At 44.4% G+C, this 18,431-nt stretch overlaps 2 protein-coding genes across 17 annotated transcripts in view; both read left to right on the top strand.

The window, feature by feature from the left end:
• USP25 (ubiquitin specific peptidase 25) overlaps nucleotides 1–5,868 on the top strand; it is a 57,475-nt gene extending 51,607 nt beyond the window's left edge. For all 3 annotated transcript variants that reach the window (XM_082220723.1, XM_082220722.1, XM_082220724.1), the window contains 6 exons: nucleotides 6–184; nucleotides 1,384–1,462; nucleotides 1,898–1,977; nucleotides 2,738–2,861; nucleotides 4,493–4,688; nucleotides 5,249–5,868. In XM_082220723.1, coding sequence (XP_082076849.1) covers nucleotides 6–184; nucleotides 1,384–1,462; nucleotides 1,898–1,977; nucleotides 2,738–2,861; nucleotides 4,493–4,688; nucleotides 5,249–5,421 — 831 coding nt within the window. In that variant the 3' untranslated portion in view covers nucleotides 5,422–5,868. The remainder of the gene's footprint in view (nucleotides 1–5; nucleotides 185–1,383; nucleotides 1,463–1,897; nucleotides 1,978–2,737; nucleotides 2,862–4,492; nucleotides 4,689–5,248) is intronic.
• A 2,589-nt stretch (nucleotides 5,869–8,457) lies between these two features.
• The window catches only part of LOC309531355 (uncharacterized protein), a 313,524-nt gene continuing 303,550 nt past the window's right edge, over nucleotides 8,458–18,431 (top strand). For 2 of the 14 annotated variants that reach the window (XR_014219231.1, XR_014219232.1), the window contains exon 1: nucleotides 12,812–13,035. The gene's annotated coding sequence lies outside the window, so the exon portion shown is untranslated. Of the gene's footprint in view, nucleotides 8,564–11,581; nucleotides 11,690–12,625; nucleotides 12,765–12,807; nucleotides 13,036–18,431 lie in introns of those variants that run through there. The other 12 variants (XR_014219235.1, XR_014219236.1, XR_014219237.1 and 9 more) reach the window with 10 other exon arrangements.

The following is an 18,431-nucleotide window of genomic DNA, read 5'->3' on the forward strand; positions in this document are numbered from 1 at the left end:
TTTAGGCAATAAAATTGGAATATGCACGATTACTCAAACTTGCCCAACAAGAAACGTCGCCTGAGTGTGATTACCGTTTGCATCATGCAATTGTATACTTCATCCAAAACCAGGCTCCAAACAAAATAATTGAGAGAACGTTGCTGGAACAGTTTGCAGATCACAATTTGAGTTTTGATGAAAGGTAATGTATGCATGTGTGTCTGGCCCAACATTCTTCAAGCAAAGCTTCTGTAGAATGTTGGTTTGTTTGTTTTTAAAAGGAAATAAGGTATAAATTATTTAGCTTTCCTTCTGCAAATGCAGTTAAGCAGAATGAGTGTTTTTCAAAAAGAAACCTCCTGGTTCTATGAGAAAACACTAGATATGTAGCGAAAGTGTTACAGCTCCACCTTGTGACACTTAAAGATAGTTGCTGGCATACACTTGAGCGAAACATGTCTTTACCGTAATCAACACAAGAAACCAGAAAAAAGTACATGCTGTATATGTGATAATTTAAATGCATTCTAAGGCTGGCTTTGTCTAGTACAGCAAGTAACGCTGCAACATGAAGGCTCCTAAAATGAGAGATTAATAACAAACTGAAGAATTTAAAAAATGCCCCAAAAAATGAAACCAAAGATGAGTCCCCCTGTGACCCTGCCATTTTTGTAGCAGTACTTTCAGGCAATGCATTAGACTACAGTGGTACCTCGGGTTACATACACTTCAGGTTACATTCACTTCAGGTTACAGACTCCACTAACCCAGAAATAGTACCTCAGGTTAAGAACTTTGCTTCAGGATGAGAACAGAAATAGTGCTTCGGCAGCGCAGTGGCAGCAGGAAGCCCCATTAGCTAAAGTGGTGCTTCAGGTTAAGAACAGTTTCAGGTTAAGAACGGACCTCTGGAACGAATTAAGTACTTAACCCGAGGTACCACTGTAGTTCATAAAGCCAAGCCATCTAAAATAAATCAGCCAGTCCTAATTGAAGTCACAGAAATAATATCTAGTCATTCAGTAGGTCTCAAACCTGAGAAAACATGCAAGATCCAGGTTAAGATACTATCTTCCAAGGAAGCCTGCTCTGAAGAAGGAAGAGAAGTGCTATGCCTTTTTAATTTTTTAAAAAATGGCAGTCTTACCGCACCTCCCATCTTTCTGCCCAATCTGCACGAACACAGGAACAGTCCCAATTCACTTTGCAACTGACACAAGGGGACGTTTTGCAACACATACTCACATGCACCCCAACCATGAGAGGGCAGGCCCTCCTGAAGCAGGTGTCTGGAGGGCGGCAGTTTCCTCTCTTTGTCTAGAACAAAAGGTCACATTCCTGCTCTGAAATGGCTGCAAAGAAGGATTTAGAAAGTGAGTAACAACCTTTTCCTTTTTAAAGGTGCCGTAACATAATGAAAGTGGCCCGAGCCAAAATTGAAATGATAAAGCCAGATGAAGTAAAAATGGAAGATTATGAGGTTAGTATTGTCAGAAACATTTCCTCTTACTCATCCTAAGGTAAAATGAATTTGCGTGTGTGTATGTGTGTTAATGTAAATCCTGAAAAACAGCAGGTGATAAGTATTGAGCTCCAAAGCTGAGAATTTTCAGGGAAGTGTGGCCTTCACGTTTGGATTTTAAATGGACTTGCAAGCAGTTTTCATGTAATAGACAGTGACTGCGCAGAAATGGTGGGGGGTGGGGAATCAGAAAATTAGTCAGCGGACAGAGTGCATTGTTCTTAATGACATGTTGAATCTCCATATGCAGAGTTAAGATTTTCTCATTGGCATGGCCATCTAAAGGAGGCAAAAAAGTATTTTGAACTCATAGTTTGACAGGACTGAAATTGGGTGTTTAGTATTTCATCATAAAAAAAACTTACGTGCACATTTATTTATTTTTACATGCAGTGGTGGCACCAAGAGTACAGAAACTTCAGAGATACAACTGTGTACCTCATGGTGGGATTGGAATGTTTCCAGAACAAGAAGTAAGGGAATCTACTTCTTAAAATCTACAAAGTACTGCAGTGCATTTGCAATCGAATGGTTATATAGGCACCATATGCGATAAATGATACAAATGTGTAAGGATGACTGGGCATGGAAATTCTTTTGTTGTTTGTGCAATCTGTACAATCTGCCCCCCTCCCCAGTATATTGTTACTGACATTAAAGTATCTGCCTGTAACCCTTAAGGTCCTTAAGGTATTGTGGTCCTGAGCCTTTAAGGCTTTATAGGTCAAAACCAGCATTTTGAATTGGGCCCAGAATCGCAGCCAGGCTAGGATTGGTGTTTTATATACTTGAACCATCTTGCTCCAGTGAGCAACCAGGTCTGCACTAGATTTGAATTTTTATTTTTATTTGAGACTCTATTTTTAAGCTGCTTTGAGAGCCTCTTGGCTCTCACATAAAGCAAGATATAAATATTATAAATGCATATGCATTCCACAATTAGCAGAATTGTCTTCATGGAGGCATTTCCATAACAGGAATAAATTGTTTCTATATTAAGTTGGTTTATCTGTGGCATAGCTGCTACTGCCTTAACAGGATTGGGCTAGCCCTACTAAATATTTTCTTGCATTGTAGGCAATCTAAATATTTGGTGTTTGAGACAGGATTTAATACAATATGTTTTTGAATTTAGATACAATATTGTATCCCATTAAGATACTATTTCAAGAATCTCATTAAAATGCCTTTTTAGTACTTTTTTAAAAAAATAATAATTTATTTTTATTGTAGTTTTAAGAATGCCTTGCTGTACCTTCTCTGTGCTTACCATAAGAACAAAGAACTTTTAGCAAAAGGCTCAAACAGAGGTCATGATGAAGAACTGATATCCCATTATAGAAGAGAATGTTTACTAGTAAGTGGAATCCAATTGTACAATGTTTTATTTGAGGAAAAACTGCAGATTTCTCTTTTAAACATGTAGTCCTAATCAGTATCATACTTATATTTAGTTTCAGGTCTGTGGCTAAGGACTGTTCTCTGCTTTTAGTTATTCTTATGCATCATACTTTATGCATCATACGTTAGCATACATTAATGTGTTGTCCTGTGCAGCTTGTTTCATAGGACAAGTGGGTGAGATTTGCAGTGGTGAGCAACCTTGGTGCCATATGGCTTAGCAAAACCAGTTGCATCATGGAACGGATGTAAATGGGTTATTTTGTGATTCTGGAAAAAGACTGCCAGAATGCAAATTGAAGTACCAAGGATTTAAAAGAACTTGGTTCTAGGAGCTGTTCCAGTAAATGATATGTGATAGGAACTGCATATGGTTCCCATGAATATTTGATGGAATGAAACTGCACAAACATTGTTAGCTTACATAAAAACATTGTTTCACATTTTCTAACACATAGGTAACCTCACTTGGCGTAAGTAGACTAACAGAAAAATACCACTGCATAAATCAGCAGTTACATGACATTTTAGAGATTGCACCATGCAAAAGTATTTGCCAGGCTAACAGTTTTCCACATTTATTAGCCGATTCAAATGTCCTTTGTCTCATCTGTTTAATTTTCCATTCTATTTCCTGATTCATCATCTTCATATATTGAACTTGGTATAACTTTATTTCTCTCAGAATCTCTTGTGACTTTGGTTTCGCTCTCAGTTTCTTCTCACCCTCTTTTATTTTTTCCAAGATTTTATCTTTTTTCTCATTTTGAGTTCTCTTCTTTATTGCATTCTGTTGAATAAGAAACCCCCTCATAACTGCTTTACTTGCATCACAGATTACTCTTTTTTCAATAGTAGTGTTCATGTTTATCTCAAAATAGTCTCTCAGGGTTTTTTGGGCCTTCTTAGTAACTTCTTGATCTCTAAACAAGGTGTCATTCATCCTCCATCTGAAGGAACCAGCAGGTGTTAGTTTCATCTCCATTTTCACAGCATTATGGTCGGAGCAAGTTTTAGGGCAAATTTCGACTTTTCGAGTCTTAGGTGCCAGTCCTCTAGTTATCCAGATTTGGTCAATTCTTGTCCATGTCAGTTTGGCTTCAGAGAAGAAGGTCCCCTCTCTACCCAAGGGATTCTTTATTCTCCATATGTCAATCAAGTCCATATTGTCAGTCATCTCAAAAAAGGTTTTTGGTTGTCTGCCATCTTTAGTAACTAACTGTCTCTGTGACTTGTCCATATTTGTAGATACCACTCCATTCATATCTCCCATCATAATAATGTTGTAATCCATATAGTCTAACAATGTCTCATGTAACTTCTTAAAAAATTCAGATTTCCCCTCATTTGGTGCATATACTCCTACTATCAAGAATTTTTCTCCTTGTGTTTGGATTTCAATTGCCACATATCTTCCTTGGTCATCTTTAAAGATAAATTTCGGTGATAGGCTTTCTTTGGCGTAAATTACAAAAGTATTTGATTATATAGGTTGCCCCTGGTTCTCAAATGCTTGGACTAGTAACTTGAACCTATTACACAATATGAACACTAACAGTTTGATTTTTCTCTTTATGGTATACATAGAAATTAAATGAGTGTGCTGCAGCACAGTTTGAATCTGGAGATGATCGAGAAGTCAATAAAGGACTGGAAATTATGAATGATCTTATTGTTCCATGTTTGCCATTGTTACTGGTGGATGAAACAGAGGAAAAGGATATTGTTGCTGTAGAAGATATGAGAAATCGATGGTGTTCATACCTTGGACAAGAAATGGAGCGTATGTTATTTACAATTGTACTTTTATACATATAAAGTAATAAGATGTGTTCCTAGGAACTCTGAGTAAGTTTGTTTCCACATATCAGTTATAATCTAAGTAAGGTGCATCTCAACTTTAGATTGATATGGTATGCCTGTATTGTTAAAGTTGGAAGAATGAGATTGGAAGAGTAAACAAAATTAAAAAGTTGGACGAAAGGAGAGAGAAGTTCAGCTGTTAGATTGTGATCAGTTTATTAATCTTTAAACACATTTTGAGATGCATAGTTCAGAAATCTGTAAGATAGCGCCTTATTTACTATAAAAGCAATGCACATTCTTCGTAGATTTTAATCCTAAAGTTCCAGTGAGCTGTTTCTGTTGCCGCTGTTTAAGAGTAAATGTGGTTAAGAGAACAACGTATGGCTAAGAGAGTGCAGGCTTCCTTTTCTCAAGTGGGACCATGAGAAGGAAAGGAAACCTTTAAATAATAAAAATTTGCATGCAAAGATAACTCACAGTTTAAGTTATTGGCCAGTTACAAACAGATAAATATAAATATATGCATCTTCATTTCAGCCAACTTGCAAGAAAAGCTGACAGACTTCCTGCCAAAATTGCTAGATTGTTCTACAGAAATTAAAGGTTTCAACGACCCACCAAAGTTACCTTCATATTCCACCCATGAACTGTGCGAACGATTTGCCCGAATCATGTCATCACTCAGTCGAACTCCAGCTGACGGAAGATAAACTCTGAAGACCTTCCTTAAGCACACTGTATAAACTGTTTTTAGTTATTTAACCCTTGCCTTCCTGTCACAGGGTTTGCTTGTTGCTGCTATAGTTTTTAACTTTTCCATTTTAATAAATCGCAAGGAAAGAAAGAGGACTGTACAGACATTAGCCAGACTGCAGGCAATAAAGCTGAGAATCGCATGGCACTCAGTTTTTGTTATCAGCCAGAACTCATGCAACATTACAAGTCTGATTTATTACGGCAAATCTGCTTTTTGCCACCTACCTGTTACAGTATTACTTTGCTTATGTCTTACGATCCTTCACTTCATCAACAACAGCTTTCTGTTCAGTCTGGGCCATTCTGTGACTGCATCAATTTTAAAGTGACCATTGTAAAATACATGGTACCTGGTAGCTTGTAAATTACATCAAAGAATAAAAAAGTTTTATTTATGGCTACTTTGGTTGCAAATGAACGGTATGTTTGTGAATCATAGAGGTCTATTTTACATGAACAGTAAGGCTTAGTGAACTACTGTGGAGGGAGGAGAGTAGGTATTGCCATGTTTTTATGTATAGTTTGGGGACTTGGAGTATGTCAGCATGCTGAAAGCTTCCCTGGGCTCTTGTGCTTTTTCATCTGTTACTTGTAGTGTTTATCGGCTCCTGCAATTTTCTGACATCATACATGCCATTTGGCAATTATTGCTGTAGAATGACACTACATTATTTTGAGACTACATATATGACCAGTATAGACAATGCAGCAACTATGCAGACTAATAGACTAGGATAATGCTAATTGACTGGGCAGAGTGCTCTGACCTGTAGATGTTTCTGAAGTCTATGCTTCTTTGTTCAGTTTTTGACAGATATCTTTTGCATCCTGGCCCTCATTTGGCACTTTAGGGCAAAGCACAGGCAGGTCCTAGGGAGAAGTGGACGCTAGTGAATGTGGCTGGAGGAATATAATAACAGGTTTCTTTCTCTTGGGACAATTGCTTACTTTTATGTATTTTATTATGGAAAGCAGTGTCTGATACAAGTCAGACATTTAAGATGACATTTCCAATGATTCTGTTTTGTAATGGTGCTGGATTGTGTGCTGCCTAGACACGGGGTACTGTGCTAGATAAGCCACTGGTTTCAGAGTGGCAATTCTACTTAAACACTAGGAAGCAGCTCACTGCATAAATGAGGCTGCAGCTAAATGACGAATTGATGAGGACAATTTCAGTGCCACTTAAAAACAGCAAGATTACTAAGAAACTAATTTCCATTGACTGTTTTTAGTCCAAGCAATATCAAATTGACCAAAACCTGCTAATCGTATTAGACAATAAACTTGTGATGTCCTAACGTGGGTAGGTAATCATGTGGAAAAAGGATTACACACATTACTAGATCTTCAAACATTACTTTGTTTTAGGAATTGTGCTTGATGGCCTACAGTTTGCTGCACTCGGTCAGAAATTACACAATGAAATCATGTGGCTTCCCCAGCAAATGCTAAATATGTATTTAGAAAAATGCTTGACACTAATAATAATAAGAGCTCCACAAAACCATCTCCCTTACTAGCCAGAGAGTACCTGCTTGTACCTGCACTTTTTGCACTTTCTCTGATATGATGGGACCACATTCTTTGTATAGGACTTAGACTCTCCTCTCTACAAATGTGTGCTCCCAGAAAGGAAGTCATATAGAGCCAGTGTTCTGACAGCCTAGATTTCTGATGCTCCTGCAGCTGGTCCCTTTAAGAAGTATTTATGTTGGGTAAGTAAAATAGTTAGCAGTGCTTTGCCACAGGAATTTATTCTGGGTATGCCTCATGTTAAAATGTTGCCATTTCTCCCTCTTCGCCTCTTTTGCCTTGCCTTTTGCGAGTGATGGCAGAAGGCTGGCAAGAACTCGGTTCTGGCACCACCAGTATGACTGACTGGCCATTGGACTTGGAGGAGCAAAGAGATGCCCAATGGAACTCTTTCCCCTCCAAGGCAGCAAGAGGAACCATTCATAGTACTCCTTTTTAATAGGATCTGCTAGCAGTCGTAGACTAGCGAGCTGGCAAAGGGTGGTTATACAGATAGCATGGTGGAATTTGGTGGGAGTGGGCAGGGTTCACATCCTTGATCAACCATGTGGCATGACTGCAGTTATAGGAGTAAACTCCATAAAATGCAGCGTTGTGTACTCATGACTGCATAGATTTAGCTTGTAAAACACATTGAGCTTTAACAAACAATCTTCAGAAAGCTGAAATGCAACATTCTCCAGTGGTTCCAGGTTTGGAAGTCTTTACTTATGAAATCCTGGAAAGATTTCCTGGAAGAATTACTCCTTAGCAGCCTATATGGTTAACAGGCTTCTGGCATGGCTTGTTTCTGATCTGTTGCCACACTGTTTGAATTCAATTTCAAGAGCCTATTTCACTTGCAAGATGGAGCAACACGCTTTCAGGATGGGGCTTGGTGTGTCCAGGCCCCAAAGCCTGAAGGAAAGGGTGTTTCTGAGGAGAGGCTGCTTTCCACTCCTGATGGAGCTTCATGGGGCTTGACAGAATCGTAACAGCCTGTGTACCAAAGCAAAATAAGCTAGTTAGCTCCATTGTTTGGATACATGTATTCCCTCACTACAGTTGTTTCTTCACAGGATGAGTTCTTTCCTTTTGGGTTTGGGAGGGATCAGGAGAGAAATGGGGTCCACCCAAGGTTCAGCACCTCTCAGCCGCCTAAACTCACAAGTGTGTTCAAATTTTCCATGTGGCACAGGGAACAGAGTTTCCACTCCATCCCTGGTCCATTGTCTTGCAGCAGTCATAAAACATCATCCTGCAGCAACAACTAGAGCCCACAAATGCCAAGAAAGACTGTGATTGGGCTGGACACTGAAAAGTGTTCTCTGTGGCCTCTCCTGTTTTTCCACTCTTTTTTACCTCAGGAATATTAGCAGCAATGTGCTTCCTGTCAGTGCCTCACAGAGGCAGAGCAGGCACACACACACACACACAGGGGAAGGATAGTTCATCTAGGCCTTGCTTCTGAAGAAAGAAGATCCCAATTCCATCTATGTGTATAAGACGAGTTGAATAGCACCAGGCCTCCCCCCCCCCACCAGCCGGAACTTGCTGGAACTCAGTTCTGGCACCTCTCAGGTGGGCGCCATTGCTGTTATAAGAGAACAAGTGATTTCCAGCACCTCTTTTTCTAGAAAATAGAATAGCACTGAATAGCATTAATGAGGACTATTGTTTTTTGAGAAGAATAGGCAAGCAATAGAGCTGATCAGAGTTAATATTTCGGGGGGTGAGACCCTCTGCGTACTAGTGAAGTATGGGGAAAGGTTCCAGAATTCTGGGATTAAGTGTAAGAATACATTTGGGCCTCAATAGTTCAACAGCCAGAATAGTTCCAACAACTAGCTACCTTCCTAAAAAGCTGGTATCTCTCTTCTTTGGTAGAATCAGAATCATAGAATCATAGAGTTGGAAGAGACCACAAGGGCCATCGAGTCCAACCCCCTGCCAAGCAGGAAACACCATCAGAGCACTCCTGACATATGGTTGTCAAGCCTCTGCTTAAAGATCTCCAAAGAAGGAGACTCCACCACACTCCTTGGCAGCAAATTCCACTGTCGAACAGCTCTTACTGTCAGGAAGTTCTTCCTAATGTTTAGGTGGAATCTTCTTTCTTGTAGTTTGGATCCATTGCTCCGTGTCCGCTTCTCTGGAGCAGCAGAAAACAACCTTTCTCCCTCCTCTATGTGACATCCTTTTATATATTTGAACATGGCTATCATATCACCCCTTAACCTCCTCTTCTCCAGGCTAAACATGCCCAGCTCCCTTACCCGTTCCTCATAAGGCATCGTTTCCAGGCCTTTGACCATTTTGGTTGCCCTCCTCTGGACACGTTCCAGTTTGTCAGTGTCCTTCTTGAACTGTGGTGCCCAGAACTGGACACAGTACTCCAGGTGAGGTCTGACCAGAGCAGAATACAGTGGCACTATTACTTCCCTTGATCTAGATGCTATACTCCTATTGATGCAGCCCAGAATTGCATTGGCTTTTTTAGCTGCCGCGTCACACTGTTGGCTCATGTCAAGTTTGTGGTCAACCAAGACTCCTAGATCCTTTTCACATGTACTGCTCTCAAGCCAGGTGTCACCCATCTTGTATTTGTGCCTCTCATTTTTTCTGCCCAAGTGCAATACTTTACATTTCTCCCTGTTAAAGTTCATCTTGTTTGTTTTGGCCCAGTTCTCTAATCTGTCAAGGTCGTTTTGAAGTGTGATCCTGTCCTCTGGGGTGTTAGCCACCCCTCCCAGTTTGGTGTCATCTGCAAATTTGATCAGGATGTCCTTGAGTCCATCATCCAAGTCGTTGATAAAGATGTTGAATAAGACCGGGCCCAAGACAGAACCCTGTGGCACCCCACTAGTCAGTCTTCTCCAGGATGAAGAGGAACCATTGATGAGCACCCTTTGGGTTCGGTCAGTCAGCCAGTTACAAATCCACTGAGTGGTAGCATAGTCAAGACCGCATTTTACCAGCTTCTTTACAAGAATACCATGGGGCACCTTGTCAAATGCCTTGCTGAAATCAAGGTAGGCTACATCCACTGCGTTCCCTTCATCTACCAGGCTTGTAATTCTGTCAAAAAACGAGATCAGGTTAGTCTGACATGACTTATTTTTCAGAAATCTATGCTGACTATTGGTGATCACAGCATTCCTTTCTAGGTGCTCACAGACTGTTTGCTTAATGATCTGCTCCAGAATCTTCCCTGGTATTGATGTCAGACTGACTGGGCGATAATTATTTGGGTCCTCTCTTTTCCCCTTTTTGAAAATAGGGACAACATTTGCCCTCCTCCAGTCTGCCGGGACTTCACCTGTTCTCCAGGAATTCTCAAAGGTGACTGCCAGTGGTTCTGAGATCACATCTGCCAGTTCTTTTAATACTCTTGGATGCAGTTCATCTGGCCCTGGAGACTTGAATACATCTAAACTAGCCAAGTATTCTTGTACTATCTCCTTAGTTATTCTGGGCTGTGTTTCCTTTGCTGAATCATTTGCTCCAAATTCTTCAGGTCGGGCATTGTTTTCTTTATCGGAGAAGACTGAGGCAAAGAAGGCATTGAGGAGTTCAGCCCTTTCTGTGTCCCTGTTTGCATTTCACCATCTTCTCCTCTGAGTGACCCCACTGTTTCTTTGTTCTTCCTTTTGCTACAGACATACCCGTAGCATCTAGAGACCCTCTAAAATTTCATTGCTGTGTTACATGAAGAGAAATGGCAGTAGCCTCTCCCTTTTTTCCCTTATGAGGTACAAGGTTGAAGGGCAAAAGGGCTAGTTCTCAAGATATAAGAACAAAATGAAGATGGAGGGAGCCATCTTCTCTCAGCAAGGTTATTCCCCGTTCTCCCACAAAACAAGCCCATTGCTGCCAGGAAGCTGAAGCTTAAATAAACCCGCACCTAAGCTAAAACCTCAACATTTCTCTGAGGTTTCATTTGGCATTTGATGGTGAGACGTTATGTGGCAGCAGTTGGAGAAAGGAAGACAAGACTGCAGCACCACTTTATTGCTATCAGCTGGTTCTAGTTCTCAGCTGGCAACAATTAAAACATTTTCCAGAAAGTTTACCCTAAACATACATACAAGCAACACAAAGAATTATATATATATATTGTTTAATTTTACTCTTTTCTCTAAATTAGGCACAGTTAATTTCTTCGTATACTGTGATGCCCCCCAGAGACCAAAACATTATAGGGTTGATAATAAAATTGAATTAGCCCTTTGTGTGGCAGTATTGATTTGAGAGATGTTACTCTCCAATCTAAAAGAAAGCCCATGCTTCAAAAACTGAGGAGACATTTTCAGAAGTCATATCCCAAGAAACAATTTACTTCCCAAAATGAGCAAATGCACTTAAGAAGTCTGGATAATCAAATTACGATGAGCCTCAGCAGCTAAAGATGACCTGGTAGGAGACTGCTCTATATCCCTTTTTAATAGGAGGCTAAAACATATAGTGAGAAGAAGAGCATTTACAGTTGGTCTTTAAATCCTGGGCTGATCAGTGTCTTGGGCTGGTCTCCCAACAAGTGAGCTGGAACCCAGTTGAAGTTGGATTGCACCAGCAATATCTCCACCTTTTAAGCATTTCAAAAGAAGGAAGTGGAAGATAAGGGGGAAAGAGGTGAAATGGAAGAAGGATCAACATACAGTTATAAAAAAGGAAAAGTGGATCCCAAGTTGCAGGATGCAGCTAAAGGTGAGTCCTACATTTGAAAAGTTTGGTGACTGTCCTGGATGATATTCAACTTTTATTGTTTTCCTTGCCATCAAAGGAAAACAAAAGTAAAATCTATTTTTTCTTCAAGGCATTTGAAAATTAAGCCTGAACTGGATTATCACTTCAAGGTTATAGGCTGAAGCCTTTATACATACATACATCATTTTATTTGTATAAAATTAAAATAAAAAATAAAGCACACAACCAAACTGAACAATTTCCACATAAATGATAATAAACATACAAAATAGGCATACAAAAATACCAAAAACAGCAACAAGCCACTCACCCCCCAGCAATAACACCCCCCAGCAATACCCCAGGTCAACTTGAGCAGCCTCAACTTTTATAGTCAGGGCCCAGCCATCCTAGGCCAGGTGGACAAAGGCCTCCAAGGCAGGGAGCAGATCTTCCAGAACTCACAGCCAAGATGGTTTCTCTTTTATAAGTGGTTTTTAAACCATTCCAAGTGTTTTAGAACAGCCGGTTTTAAAATAAAACCACCAAGAGGACAGTTATTTAAATAACTGTAAAATATAATAAAGCATTAAAAAATTCTTGCTCTTCCTCAGCTTTCACAATTTTTGGGATCTGTTTAGATTATGCTTTACAAGAAGGAGAGTCAGTCATTTAAAACCTGGGGGTTGTGCTGTGTTGAGGACAATCCACCACCACTGGATGCTTTAGCTGAGATTCCTGCATTGTGGGGGTTGGACTAGATGACTCTTGGGGTCCATTTGAAATCTACAATTCTATGAGTTCATAAATAATTTAACCCATGTGACATCATGGACATTTGAATGAACTTTAATCAAACCATGTTAACTGTGGATAGACTATCCTCATACATTCATTGGGATCTCATCTCATTTATCTTAATGGTTGCTAACTACCAAGTATGTCAGCTTCTGAATTTGGAACTGCTAAGATTGGGGAGTGACTGTGTCTATTTACCTCACTGTGATGGGGGAGAAAGCCTCAAAAAAATTTGGACTGTGGAACAAGAGTGACATCCAGTGGCCACTAAGACAATTTCAAAAATTAGGATTTAGCTGTAAGGAAAACACTGGGGCCTAATTTGATTAGTAGAATGTCTGTCATCTGGTGGGCAGGGATTTTATGTTGTGCTCTGGAATTGGCCCCTCTCTTCAGGTGTTCAGTTAAGTTCAATTAGAGAGACCAACTGTCATTCTTGTCTCATGTTGTTGTAGTTTCTCTCAGACACTATATTATTGTGTTACAATTTTCTTTGACATAACGGGAGACGCTTACTTTGCTGAAGGAAAAGAAACTCTGCTGAAGAACGTTGGAATATCTTAAACTGGGTGAGTGAGGGGATAGTCCCAGTCAGGAGGACTGATTTTATTAATATTACCCTCACCCTCCACAACAATAGGGTTACAGGTCTAGTCTGACAAGAAAGAAAAAAATAATGGCAGCATATATAAAAGCTGTGAAAGCCCTAGAGCTTGCTGTGCAAAATTTAGAATGGAAATTTAGAATGGAAAATGAGCTCATGAAACAGACTTGTATGAAACAATGGAAAAATGCACCAAAAGAAGAGGCAGAGAAAGTAAAGTGGAAAAAGCTAAGACAACTTCAAAAATTAGGATTTCTCCACAGTTGTTGTTGTTAATATTATTATTATTATTATTATTATTATTATTATTATTATTATTATTATTATTATTATTACATCTGGCTGGGTTTCCCCAGACACTCAGCTTACAACATATATAAAAAAGTAAAATATCAAACATTTAAAACTTCCCGATACAGGGCTGCCTTCAGATGTCTTTGTGTCTGTGCAGTACGATGGGGGTGGAGACGCTCCTTCAGGTATACTGGACCGAGGCCGTTTAGCGCTTTGTGTCCATGCAGTACGATGGGGGTGGAGACGCTCCTTCAGGTATACTGGACCGAGGCCGTTTAGGGCTTTGTGTCCATGCAGTACGATGGGGGTGGAGACGCTCCTTCAGGTGTACTGGACCGAGGCCGTTTAGGGCTTTGTTATGTAGTGTAGTTTCACCCTGGGCCAACCGGGGGATATTGTATATAGTTTTCACTCAGGTCTGTAGATAGTTTTCACTCAGGTCCGCGACAGTTATTTTAGGCGGGAACTCTGGGCTGTTGTGGTTACAATGTTGACAGCCGGCTGCCTATAAATACAGGCCGGCTGAGCTGTTCGCAGTCAGTTCTATTCCAGCTTACCTTAATAAAGAGCTACTTGAAGGAATCGCTGTGCCGGCTGCTATGTCAACCCACAACTTAATACTGGCGACGAAGGTGGGATAGATGGACATCAGAGCACAGCCAGATGCGGCCAGCCTCTGAACTGAGCTGAATCACAGAGCGAAATCACTGAGCGAAATCACTGGGCAGAACCAGTTCAGAGCTGACTGTTCTGGCTAGAGCACTGTGTTCCATCCATCGCCCTTCACGCCGGCATCGGAATCATGGCTTCACTTGTGCCTCTACCACCGTTTGCGCCAGCCTCTGAATCATGGGACTCCTACCTCGCTCGGTTTGACTGCTACCTCCAAGCCAACGAGCTGACAGCAGTATCAACGGATCGGAAGCGGGGCCTATTCCTCAGCCTCTGTGGGCCTGAGGTGTTTGAGACGGCCCGAGCATTGGTTGCGCCTGAAGCAGTCCAGGCAACACCATGGGACACGATCCAAGAGAAGCTCCGCAACCACTACGCACCGAAGCCGTCCAAGATTGCTGCCCGCCATGCGTTCTACCACCGGAACCAGGCAGAGGGGGAGTCAATCAACAACTACACCACCGCCCTGCGACAGGCTGCAATGCACTGTGAGTTCCGAGACTTAGACGATGCCCTGATGGATCGAATCGTCTGCGGGGTCCGGGACATCCATCTGCAACGGCGTCTCCTAGCCAAGCCAGACCTCACGCTACAGAAAGCCATTGAGGAGGCTGTGGCCTCAGAAGCTGCTGAACGCTCCGCCCAGGAGATCCGCAAGTCCAGCAGCCCGCGTCTTGCTAGGGAGCCAGTTCCGGTGCATCATGAAGAGGCCAGCAGTGATGAGGCATCCTCCAGTGAAGACGATGACGTGCACCAGACAAAGCGGGAGCGCAGGAAGTTCCAACAGAAGTCCAAGGGCCAACCGGAATGTGCTGGCTGCGGAGGCAACCATTCCCGTGCCAAGTGTCGATTCAGAGACGGCATCTGTAGGAAGTGTTCCAGAAGGGGCCACATCGCTAAGGTCTGCCGATCGGCTCCGTCTGACACCCCCCCTTCATCGACTCGCAAGTTCAAGTCTTCACTCCAGTCTGCCAAGGAAAGTTGTTTCGCTCTCACCAACTGCCGCTGCCCATCTGGAACCACGATTGGCCAAACCGACTCGCCTACGCGACGCAAGCTGAACGTCACGGTGCTCATTGAAGGAGCTCCATGTGACATGGAGATCGACACCGGGTCTGCCCTGTCCATCGTGTCATGGAGCACCATCAAAAGACTGGTACCCAGAGTGTCCAAAAGGCAACTCGACTCTCACCGCGTACACCTGAGAGACTACCAGGGAAACGACGTTCCCGTGGTAGGCGTTGGCCGGTTCCGGATCGCCTTCAAGGATTTTTCGGGCCTGCTCCGGTTGGTGGTGGTCGAAGGTCAGCGGCCAAGCCTCCTAGGGCTAGACTGGTTTGATGCCCTCGGCCTGGAAGTCACCGGCATCAACTGCATCTCTAACGCAGAGACTGAGGGTCTGGTCAAAGACTTTGCCGAGGTTTTTGACGGCACCTTGGGACAATATACAGGTACGCCCATCTCCTTTAGCCTTGATCCACAAGTCGCCCCCATCAAGCTAAAGCCACGCCGGGTTCCCTTTGCACTCAAGGCTAAGGTGGACGAACAACTGGACAAACTGATCGCCCAAGGAGTTTTGGAGCCAGTTGACCACGCAAAGTGGGAAACCCCCATCGTCACGCCTGTCAAGCCAGATGGGTCGGTGAGAATCTGCGCTGACTACAAGTGCACAATCAACAAGGCACTTCCGCAGCACGCTTATCCGGTTCCTGTTGTCCAACACCTGCTGCATTCCCTGGGTGAGGGTAAGGTCTTCGCTAAGCTGGACCTTGCCCAAGCCTATCAACAACTGCCAGTCGATGATGCCACTGCTGAAGCCCAGACGATCGTCACCCACCGGGGGGCATTCCGTTGCCACCGGTTGCAGTTCGGGGTGAGTGTGGCTCCTGGCATCTTCCAAAGCCTTATGGAGCGTCTCCTGCAAGGGCTTCCTGGCGTGGTACCATATTTTGATGACGTCTTGGTGTCTGCAGACTCACACCAGCAGCTGTTCGAGCGCCTCCGTGCCGTGCTGACCAGGTTCCAGGAGGCCGGGCTCAAGGTAAAGAGGGAGAAGTGTCAGATTGCCGTTCCACAGGTAGAGTTCCTGGGCTATCTTATCGATGCCTCCGGCCTTCATCCAACCACATCCAAGATCCGCGCTATCCAGCAGGCCCCCACCCCAAAGAACAAAACGGAGTTGCAGGCATTCCTGGGGCTGCTGAACTTTTATAACATGTTCCTGCCCCACAAAGCCACAGTGGCTGAGCCTCTTCACCGACTCCTTAGCACTAAGACGCCTTGGGCCTGGGGTCATCGAGAGACGGCGGCCTTCAACGCGGTCAAGGCCCTCCTTTCTTCAGACAGTGTGCTGGTACAGTACAGTGAATCCAGGCCGCTGGTCCTTGCCTGCGACGCCTCACCTTTTGGCATCGGTGCTGTCCTTAGTCACCGTTTTCCAGATGGAAGAGAAGCACCGCTCACCTACTTTTCCAGGACACTATCTCCGACGGAACGGAATTACAGCCAGCTCGACAAGGAGGCATTGGCACTTGTGGCTGGAGTGAAGAGGTTCCATGAATACCTCTATGGCAGGACCTTTGACCTCATCACTGACCACAAGCCACTCCTGGGCCTCCTCGCCGGTGATCGTCCAACTCCACCGGTCCTCTCACCACGCATGCTGCGATGGACTGTTTTCCTGGCTGCCTACCACTACCGGCTCATCCATCGCCCGGGGAAATCGATGGGCCATGCCGACGCCCTCAGCCGTTGCCCTCTTCCAGCATTTGTGGAAGACCCAGCTCCAGCTTCATCGCTCCTTCTGATTGAGGATCTTCCGGCAGCGCCTGTATCGGCTGCCACTGTGGCCTCCGCGTCTGCCCAGGATCGCACCATCAGCCGGGTGCTCAACTGGGTGTGGAGGGGGTGGCCACAAGGGCCTTTTGCATCGGAGTTCCAGCCCTTCGCAACCAGACAACATGAACTCTCAGCTCATCGCGGCTGTCTGCTATGGGGAGACCGCGTCGTGGTTTCCCAGGGACTCCGTCAGCGCGTCCTGGAGGCTCTGCACGTTGGCCACCCGGGAATTGTCAAAATGAAGGCGTTGGCTCGGTGTTACGTCTGGTGGCCTAATATGGACGATGCCATCACTGCCTGGGTGTCCGCCTGTCAAGCGTGCCAAGAGTCGAGGCCTGCACCACCGGCAGCTAAGGGACACACCTGGGAGACGCCAAAGACACCCTGGTCGAGGGTGCACATCGATCTGGCTGGCCCCTTTCACGGCCGGACCTTTATGGTAGTGGTGGACGCCTATTCCAAATGGCTGGAGGTCGCCCTGATGCCCTCCACCACTACCGAAGCTGTCATCCGGGTGCTGCGAGGCCTGTTTGCAACGCATGGGTGTCCTGATGTCCTTGTCTCTGACAACGGACCGCAGTTCACGTCAGGCACGTTTGAGCAGTATCTTTTGGGACTGGGCATCCGCCATGCCCTAACGGCACCTTTTCATCCATCCAGCAACGGGGAAGCGGAAAGAATGGTGCGCTCGACAAAAGAGGCACTGGCGCGCCTGGACTGGGGAGACTGGCATGAGCGGGTCGCCGAATACTTGTTCGTGCAACACATCACCCCTCATGCGGCCACAGGGAGGAGTCCTGCTGAACTGCTTACGGGCCGCCGCCTCAGGTCACCGCTCGACCGGCTACACCCAGACTTTGCCGTGGCTGAACCCCCAGGCTGTGCCAACGCACCACGGTCATTTGTCCCAGGAAACCAGGTCTTTGCCCGGAACTATGTGGGGGACATCCCTTGGGTGCCAGCCACAGTAGTGGGAGTCACTGGACCTCGCTCGTACCAGGTGGCACTCGAAGACGGACGTTTGTGGCGACGGCACATAGACCAGCTTAGGCGCAGGGTTGGCGACTTGGACACTACCGAGGTGCCCCCAACTGCGCTTGCGGCTCCAGAAGAGACACGTACAGATGGCGAGGCCCCACCTACACCTCCCTCGCAAACTGCCAGCGTGGAGCCGAACCAAGCCGTTTCAGAACAGACTCAGACCACTCCACTTGCGGAGGCTCCACCCACAGCAGCGGATCCAGGGGAGTTGGTTCCAACGCCACCTAGGGTCGCACCACAGCCTCAGCGAGAACTGTGTGGCCCTCCGGACTTGGCTACCAGTCCCCGGCGGTCTGGCAGAGTTTCCAAGCGCCCAACTTATTTAAAGGACTATGTTGTTGGACAGGTATCACTGTTGGTCTAAGTATGGGAAATGTAACCGATATGCTTTTGTGCCTAATTGAACCATTACGCGTAGTGCTGTATATAAGGAAACCATTACGATTGTAACTAACGCCTTATCTCGGTGGGGAGGGGTGTTATGTAGTGTAGTTTCACCCTGGGCCAACAGGGGGA

This window comes from Podarcis vaucheri (genome assembly GCF_965113315.1).
Source record: "Podarcis vaucheri genome assembly, chromosome: 4".
Taxonomy (NCBI): Eukaryota; Metazoa; Chordata; class Lepidosauria; order Squamata; family Lacertidae; genus Podarcis; species Podarcis vaucheri.